Genomic DNA, 10,000 nt, shown 5'->3' with positions numbered 1-10,000 from the left:
TCTGATGCCTCAGTAGGTGGTTGCGGATCCGTTTCAGAAGAATGTGGGCGAGAACCTTGCCTGGTATGCTGAGCAGTGAAATGCCACGGTAGTTGCTACAATCCAAACGATCCCCTTTCCCCTTCCAGAGAGGGATGACCACGCCCCTCAGCAGGTCAGGGGGAATGGTACCAGACTGCCAGATGGCAGCCAGGACTGTATGCAGGCCCCGAGCCATAGGTTCACCCCCAGCCTTTAGCAGTTCAGCATGGATATCACATATGCCTGCTGCTTTCCCACTCTTCAGCTTGGAAATTGCTATCCTAACATCCGTTAGGGTAGGAGGTTCCTCGCTGATGGGTGGGTCCGACACAGGCACTGAGACATCGCTTGCATCCAAGCTAACTGTTGGAGGGTCTACCTGGTACAACTGCTCAAAATACTCAGCCCAACATTCACGAACCCCAACATGATCTGAGATGATCCGTCCATCCGCTGATCGGACTGCAGTCATCTGTGAGGAGGGCTTAGAGTTCACCTTTCTCAGGGCTTGGTAGGCAGGGCGAAGGTCATTTACTAAGAAATGGCCTTCAACCTCCTCAGCAAGATTCCTGATGAACTGTTCCTTGTCCCTTCTCAGCTGTGTCCGACCCCTACGCACTATGGAACGAGGCAAGGCTTGATTCCCAATCAGCCGAGCCTTGCGACATGCTTCAGCGGCCTCTAATGTCTCCAGGGAGATGGAATTCTGCCTTGCCCTCGGGCGTACGCCAATGGACTCCTGAGCTGCTTCGAGTGTTATGCGCTTGAAGAGCTCCCACAGAGCAACTGGGTCCGTCAGGTTGTCGAGTTCTGTGAATCGGTCAGCGGACTGCCATGGTGATCCACGGCACACTCCTCTTCCCTCAGTCTGTCCAAGTGAAACACCTTAGAGTGGTCACTGGAGGGACGGGGAGTTTTGAAGTATATATGTGTATATATAATATATATGTATAAATATATTCATATACATACATACAAAACACACACACACACACGCACATACACACACGCACACACACACACAACACACACACACACACACACACACACACACACACACGCCACACAACACACACACAACACACCACACACACACACACACACACACACACACCACACACACACACACACACAAACACACATATTATATAATATATATATATATATATATATATATATATATTATATACTATATATATATATAATATATATGTGTGTGTGGCGTGTGCGTGTGCGTGTGCATGTGCCTGTGCAGTGGTGTGTCGTGTGTGTGTGTGTATGTTGTGGTGTGTGTGTGTGTGTGTGTGTGTGTGTGTGTGTGAGTGTGTGTGTTGTGGTGTACATATGTATGTATTATATGTATGTATATATGTGTATAAATATAATATATATATATAATATATATATATTATATATATATCATATTAATACACACATATACACACACATATATATGATATATATATATGTCGATACATTAAATGTATGCATATATATGTAGATACTATATATACATATATATAATTATATATATTATATATATATATAGATATATATATATATATATATATTGTTATATATATAAGTAATAATATAATATATATATAGTATATATGAAATATCTATATATATGGGTGGGTGTTCACGTGCATGGTGATGTGAAGTGATGGTGTGATAGCCTAGATAGTGTTAAGTGCTTACATGCCTTCTCGCTTGCAGCTTCCACCCCTGGCTAGCCCAGTGCGAAAAACGGAGCAGCTTTTGCATAAGTCTCCCCTGCCAGGTCACAGCCTCTCCATCATTAAGACTTCTGCAGTGCCTCCTCGTGGCCACCATGGGTAACTGGGCACCTTGCGGTCCCAGGCTAAATCTGTGGGGGATCTCGGAGCAGCAGGAGGCCCCAGAGGTACGGAGTTATGGCCCACCGGCGTGTGGACACACTCTGGCTTCGTACTAACTCCTGCTCCCTAGCCACCCTGGGGTAATGGGGCAGCTCGGGGGATGGAAATGCTGGGGGGAAGGGTGTTGTCCCTCCCACCCAGCAAGTAAGGCGGGCTGTGGGTCCCGCTGGGAGGCAAATGTCGGGGTGCAGGATTGGAACGAGAGTTACTCATCCTGCCTGCGCCCCAGCAGGTGCCAACCCACCATGAAGCTTGTGGGGGAAAGCCCTCGGGAACCCCACAGCCTGCCGACCCCCTTTATTTGGGGCTGTGTCGGCGGGGGCGGCAGAGGTGGTGTGCACCTGGAGTGACCACCCGAGGCTTAATCTCAGGCGTGCTTTCCGGGTAGGCACTTGGAACATCCGGTCCTTGCGGCAGGATGAGCGGTTACCTCTGCTATCGCGGGAATTGAAGCGACTGGGAGTTGAGGTGGCTGCCCTCTCAGAGGTGAGAAGACCTGGTAGCGGCACAATCAGTGTGGGTGGTTACACCGACTCCTGGTCGGGCCGCAGCGATGGTCACCACCTCCAGGGTGTAGCCATAGCCATCTCCAGTCGACTTCAGCCTGCGGTAGTCGAGGTGACACAGGTTGATGAGCGTATCATGGCATTGAGACTGAAGCATGCTTTTGGCTTCTTGTCTCTTATTGCTGTATACGCTCCTACTGATGTATATAAAATCGATGTGAAAGAGGTGTTCTATGCCAAACTCGCATCTGTGGCAGACGATTGCCCCCAGCGAGACATTCGCATTGTTCTGGACGACTTCAATGCGGTATCCGGCTGTGACCGAGCTGGCTACAAGATGTCTGTCGGCCCCCATGGCACGGGAGCTGATCCCAGCAGCGAGAACAGCCTCCTTCTCCGGGACTTTGCTAGGTCCCAGAAAATGAGGATCTCTGGCTCCTGGTACCAGCGCTCCAACCCGCATCGCTGGACTTGGTACAGCGATACGGGTACTGTGGCCAAGGAGATCGACCACATTCTTGTTAGCACATGATGGAGGATCCTCCAGAACTGCAGGGTTTACCGGAGTGCCGAGTTCTGTGGCACCGACCATAGGCTGCTTGTGGCTACCCTGCGGGTCCACTTCAAAACTCCCCGTCCCTCCAGTGGCCACCCTAAGGTGTTTCACTTGGACAGACTAAGGGAGGTGGAGTGCGCCCGTGGGTTCACGACGGCAGTCTCTGACCGATTCACAGAAACCAGCAACCTGACGGACCCAGTTGCTCTGTGGGAGTTCTTCAAGTGCGTAACACTCGAAGCAGCTCAGGAGTCCATTGGTGTATGTCCAAGGACAAGGCAGAATTCCATCTCCCTGGAGACATTAGAGGCCACTGAAGAGTGTCGCAATGCTCGGCTGAATGGGAATCAAGTCTTGCGTCGTTCCATGGTGCGTAGGGCTTGGACACTGCTGAGAAGGGACAAGGAACAGTCCATCAGGAATCTTGCTGAGGAGGTCGAAGGCCATTTCTTGGTAAATGACCTTTGCCCTGCCTACCAAGCCCTGACAAAACTGAACCCTAAGCCCTCCTCACAGATGACTGCAGTCCGATCAGCGGATGGACGGATCATCTCAGATGTTGGGGTTCGTGAACGTTGGGCTGAGTATTTTGAACAGTTGTACCAGGTGGACCCTCTAACAGTTAGCTTGGATGCAAGCAATGTCGCAGTGCCTGTGCCGGACCCACCCATCAGTGAGGAACCTCCTACCCTACCAGAGGTTAGGCTGGCGATTTCCAAGCTGAAGAGTGGGAAAGCTGCAGGCATATGTGATATCCCTGCTGAACTGCTAAAGGCTGGGGGTGAACCTATGGCTCGGGGCCTGCATACAGTCCTGACTGCCATCTGGCAGTCTGGTACCATCCCCCCTGACCTGCTGAGGGGCATGGTCATCCCTCTCTGGAAGGGGAAAGGGGATCGTTGGGACTGTAGCAACTACCGTGGCATTACACTGCTCAGCATACCAGGCAAGGTTCTCGCCCACATTCTTCTGAAACGGATCCGCAACCACCTACTGAGGCATCAGAGACCGGAGCAGTCTGGATTGACTCCTGGCAAGTCCACAATAGACCGTATACTAGCGCTTCGAGTAATTGTGGAACGCCGTTGTGAGTTTGGTCGTGGGTTGCTCGCAGCCTACATCGACCTCAAGAAGGCGTTTGACTCGGTGCATCGGGAAGCGCTATGGGAGATCCTGAGGCTCAGGGGAATTCCGACACAGATTATTGGCCTGATAGCAAGCCTCTATCTTCTTTTAACGGTAGGTTCATGTCTGAGCCGCCGTGGTCACAGCATGATACTTAATTGTAGTTTTCATGTTGTGATGCTCTTGGAGTGAGTACATGGTAGGGTCCCTAGTTCCTTTCCACGGAGAGTGCCGGTGTTACCTTTTAGGTAATCATTCTCACTATTTTGTGAGGGCTTGGGACTCCAGAAATTCTTCTTTCTACGACTACAAGACACAGATAAGGTGCAGCATGCAAGCTATCTGCCCCTTGGAGAAAAATGCGTAATACCCGCCCTTCAGCACCTTCTTCACCCGAAGCTTCCATTTGAGGAGGCTGCTCCCTCACCTTAAACAGGGTGAACACGATACAGTCGCGCTTCTTGCTTCTGGTGCCAAACTTTGGTGGCAGATCGCAGCCCACTAGATAGCCTGTTAATTCCTGGCTTGAATAAATCCTGCCGAAGGAATGGGTAACAGTCTCTATACTGGTACTGAAAGTGCTGTAAAGCATGGTGGGGGTATGTCGAACTTCTTCCCTGTTAATTCAAGGGTGAGGCAAGGCTGTGTCCTTTCACCAACACTTTTCAACACTTGTATGGACTGGATAATGGGCAGAGCTACTAACCAAAGCAGTGGGAGCAACACTAGGAATATTAAGGTCCAGACCTTGACTTTGCCGACGATGTTGCCATCCTATCTGAGTCCTTGGAGTCACTTGTGGCGGCTCTTGATGCATTTAGCAATGAGGTGAAGCCCCTAGGCCTAGAGGTCTCCTGGACCAAGACCAAGATTCAGGACTTTGGGGGCCTGTTAGGGGAACCCGTTCAGTCGATCCATGCTTGCGGCGAGAACGTTGAAGTTACAGAAAGTTTTACATACCTTGGTAGCGTAGTCCATATCTCTGGGTTGTCAGACCAGGAAGTCAGTAGACGGATTGGTCTGGCAACAGGAGCCATGAACTCGATCAACAAGAGCGTTTGGAGATGTCGGTACCTATGCAGAAGGACCAAGCTGCGTGTCTTCAAGGCCTTGATACTGCCAGTTTTGCTCTATGGAAGCGAAACCTGGACGCTATCCAGTGCCTTGAAGTCTCGCCTTAATGCCTTCTGTAACAAGTCCCTTCGCCGGATCATGGGGTACAGTTGGCAGGACCACGTGTCCAACCGGCGGTTACACCGTGAGACTGGCATGGGACCTGTTACTTGCATAATCCGGGATCGCCAACTCAGGCTATATGGCCACCTAGCTCGCCTCCCTATGGACGACCCTGCCCATCAGGTTGTCTCTCTGCAAGACAACCCTGGGTGGAGGAGACCTGTGGGACGTCCTAGGAGATCATGGCTTGGGCAGCTCGACGAGACCTGTCGCGAGGAATTAGGGATGGGCCGTGTGCCTGCCTAGAGACTCGCCTCGAGGGATCCTCGTGGCTGGTAGCGAAGGGTGGATGCGGCCATGCGCCCCCGTCGGCGTTAGCCCCTTGATGATGATGATGATATTTGTGTGTGTGTTTGTGAGTGTGTGCGTGTGTGCGTGTGTGTGTGTGTGTGTGTGTGTGTGTGTGTGTGTGTGTGTGTGTATGTGTGTGTGTGTGTGTGTGTGTGTGTGTGTGTGTGTGTGTGTGTGTGTGTATGTGTGTGTGTGTGTGTGTGTGTGTGTGTGTGTGTGTGTGTGTATGTGTGTTTATCTGTACAACCATTACATTCCCTTGAAAAAATATGAATTCATCTAATTGATGGAAAACTTCTGGCTAGTTAACTTACATGAACATTCTACGTTTCCTAATGTAAATCAATATAATATTAGACATAATTGTCTCGCGATGCGCAGACTGAGAACCCATGTTTTGAGTGAACCATAGTTAGTTTGGAAGTTACACCATCACTTTTATCATTCACCGCCGCTCCGATCGCTAAAGTCGTTTGTTTACCTCTCGGCAACAAAATTATCTAAGCGCTGACTTGGAATTCGAAAAGCCAACTCATTACTTACACTAGCCGACGGGAGAGAAATTTTGAGCACCATGCTGAGAGAGATCACCTTCAGATGTGTCGTTGGGCAGCCTTCTGCTCAAGGATTTTAATCGATCTAATATCTAACTGATGATAGATTTGCTTAATCCATCAGGCGACTACACTTGCGTCATTGCAGATATCAAATGTCGTAATGCTTTTTAGTCGTTACCATTTTTATAGACCATTAAATATTTTTCTTTTCTCTTTATCTTTTATCTCTACTTATACATTTGAAGTTTACAATACGTCATATTTTTTATACAGGGAAAATGGGATTTCCAGGTTAGCAATCACAGAACAGGTGCGGTTCCCATCCGCATACCACCAAGATGCGCTAAATCAGGTGTTGGCTTTTGGTAATCGCTCGTCACCTACCATTATGTGTATGTGTAAACATATATATATATATATATATATATATATATATATATATATATATATATATATATATATATATATATATATATATATATATATATATATATATGTGTATATATATATATATATATATATATATATATATATATATATATATTGCCTAGGCAAATGTAAACTTACAAATATCACGGCGATGAGTGACTCCTTTTCTTAGATATTTTACCTAACCTCGAGTCTGATTCAAATCTTCTTGATTCTATGAAAATCAAAACAAATGCAAAAAACAAGCTTGTCAAAACTGTGTCCGAATACTCCAGCATTTAGGATCAGTCTTTTTAACTGGTAAATGACTGAATATGCCGATTTTATAGAAAGTTGTTTGTATATTCAAGTTCATATCCTTTTATCAATTTTCTTTTTCAATGTTACTCCTAAAGTCATATCTACTCTCTTAAATACACAGTAATGTGAGAGTTAAGCCCATGTGGACAGATCGAAACAATGCTGTTAAATCCAAAATCCTAAATCAAGGATTTCTTGCAATCACTTGGTTCAATCGCAAGCGTACTTGTGATACACTTGCAAGAGTTCTTGCTTTTATTTTATTTCTGGGAGAAAGTGTATCCCTAAAGAGAATTATATTAATTTCTTCATCTGAGAAATGGCTTCTTCGCGCAGGTAATTTAATCAAAAGAAACCCAGTAGCTATTGATCTTAGCTCTGGGTACTTTTCTTTATCAAGTAGATTTAAAAAAATATCCAGAAGCACTTACAAAGGAAAATCAAATTCAGTATTTCATCCTCCAAAGAACATTTATTTTAAGTTGAACACAGATGAGATATTTATTATTATTATTGAAAGTTTTCTGCCGCGTCATCATCTAAGGTTATTAACAGCGAATTCAAAATACAGCAAAAGGGTGGAGCTGGGGGGCGAAGCTCCCGAGTGTAGCATTATGATAAGTATTGTGGCGAAAATGGTAAAAATGAGCTAACGATTAGGATAAGTGGACAGAAGAAGGAGATGAAGAAGAGAAGGAAAAGGAAAGGGGGGAAATAAAAGACCCTGCAAAATGAGATGAGGCGAGGGATGAGGTCCAAGTCAATGGGCCTCAGTCTCTGTCTCCTAAGCCCCCCCCCCCCCCACGTCAACAACGAGCAAGGGATTGGGGTGGGGGATGAGATACCTTAATTCCATCTGTATGAGAAATATGACGACTATTTCAGAGGATTGAAAGCTCAATTTTGAGGGGAGGCTACTTTCGATTCAGCAAATGGTTGCAGTCAATTAGCAGATCCGGGCTGAATGTCTGGCCAGCTCTGTGTATATGCATTAATATTGCATACTTTTTAGATCAAGACTTTGTAGGATGAAACAACATGGAGAAAGAGAAAAGATATCTAGTTAGCACCGGTATATCACTTCAAGTTTATTTTGTCAAATAATTGTGTGATGATGTGAGATATCCGAAAACTCTGTCATTTTGTTAACATTGCAAAACACATTATTTCACTCTCATTTCCTCAGACATGAGGAAAGTAGAACTGAAGGGATAGATAGTTGTTCTTCACTTTTCTGTCCCAAAGGCGCAATCACGTGCCGAAGATTAGTTGTGGAAAGTCAGTGGCGTTTCTTATAGTCGCTGGTCACTTGGCGAAAAGAATTGTTGGATGAACTTATCCATAGCGACGTTTTTTATTACAAATGACAGTCATTTTGGTCTCTGCTGCTGCTCAACAAACTTTGAAAGCAAATTATAATAATGATAATGAATATGATGATGTGATGTGATGTGACGTGAGATGATGATGATGATGATGATGATGATGATGATGATGATGATGATGATGATGATGATGATGATGATGATGATGATGATGATGATGATGATGATGATGATGATGGTGATGATGATAATAATGATAATAATAATAACAGTAAATAAAGGGAAGAAGTACATACAGAGGCAAGAGTCTGAAGCCGAAGCTCAAGTGACCGGAATAGAAAATAACTATGAAAGCAAATAGCTAAGTAGATCTAGTGAAGTTGAAACTAATTCAGTCTTTATTGTTTACTTTTCAGCAAACTGCAGAATCTGCTCTTAGCTGTATTGAGTTGAGAACCTCACCGAAAGACGCAGTAGTGAAAATGCGCATTATTAATACGCACAACAAAACGGATATTGATATTTATGGCAACTAAATCAAATCCCACCCGCTGTGGATCGAAACGTCTTTTTTTTTACATCCGCATGCAATAAACGACATTCCAGAACTAAGATAATAAGTAGATATGATATTTGGATATCAGAGTTATCAAAACACCCAATGATTAACTTTTGATATTGCTAAAAAATCAGCTGCTTACAAAATAACAAAACATTTCACTCATATCACACCTTTTTTGTGAATGTGTATGTGCATTTTCCATGAAAACTAAGATAAAGTTTCATCGCTTATTATCATTTATATCTATTCCCGTTAACAATTGACCTCCTCGCCCCGACCTGACCTCTTTTTCACATCCCCTCGGTCGCGTACGTGATGAGCTATGACTAGCCAAGCTCGCTTTTCCTTTAATTTGGTTGTTTTTCGTAGGGATAATCATAGCACCGTTACTTTGCTCAATGGTGACACATCTCTGCGCTAGGATGGAACTCGTAACGCGATTTTTTATGAATTAATTGGTTGAATTCAGTATTTATCTTTATGGTAGTGCACAGGGATGCCAGATACAAATCAGGTTTGCGTAAATCGCCTAATCTACTACACTCTGATGTATGATAGTAGATATAGAGTAAAACCGAATTATTAGTTTTGATCGGAAATTTCTATTTGAATTAATGTGAGCCCCTATTTACGTCCGTTCATAAATGTAGGACTAGGGTTTTAGGCTAGAATTATTATTTCCTTATTACTCATGCCCTTCTCACCTTCATGGAAGCCGCTTGCATGTTCTAGGTGAAATCCTAGGTGATCGTGTGATCTCGTGAGATTTATATACCCGATAGACGGCAGTGTCACGAGCCGAGTTTTCAGTTCGTTTCATTCTTCTTCTTCTCAAGTGCCCTGTCCCACAAGGACGTTGGCGATCATGGATTTCCACCTCTTTCTGCCTTTTGTGGTCTTCGAAATTTCTCGTTCCGTTATACTCGTCCATCTACTTATGCTTGCTGTGTAGGTTAGTCTTTGTCTGCCCCTGCTTCGTTTTCCATCGATCTTGCCTGTCATGCTAAGATGTTCTAGCTCTTCCTTTCGCATTACGTGTTCCAAAAATTCCAACTGTCTTTTTCGGATGTTCTTCAGAAGAAAACGCTTTGTTCCTGCTCTCTCCAGCACTTCCTGGTCATATGGGTATAGGTACCTCCGACGATGAAGGCTTGCGTTGGCTGATATGCCTAAGCTAGATATGATTATCTC

At 45.1% G+C, this 10,000-nt stretch overlaps 1 protein-coding gene across 2 annotated transcripts in view; it reads right to left on the bottom strand.

The window, feature by feature from the left end:
- LOC119579510 overlaps positions 1-6,283 on the bottom strand; it is a 39,977-nt gene extending 33,694 nt beyond the window's left edge. The window contains exon 1 of one of the 2 annotated variants that reach the window (XM_037927378.1): positions 6,180-6,283. In XM_037927378.1, coding sequence (XP_037783306.1) covers positions 6,180-6,212 — 33 coding nt within the window. In that variant the 5' untranslated portion in view covers positions 6,213-6,283. The remainder of the gene's footprint in view (positions 1-6,179) is intronic. The other variant, XM_037927379.1, reaches the window with a different exon arrangement.
- Between the last annotated feature and the right edge of the window lie 3,717 nt (positions 6,284-10,000).

This window comes from Penaeus monodon, chromosome 12 (genome assembly GCF_015228065.2).
Source record: "Penaeus monodon isolate SGIC_2016 chromosome 12, NSTDA_Pmon_1, whole genome shotgun sequence".
In the NCBI taxonomy this organism is placed as follows: Eukaryota; Metazoa; Arthropoda; class Malacostraca; order Decapoda; family Penaeidae; genus Penaeus; species Penaeus monodon.
This window is presented reverse-complemented; position numbering and strand designations above follow the sequence as displayed.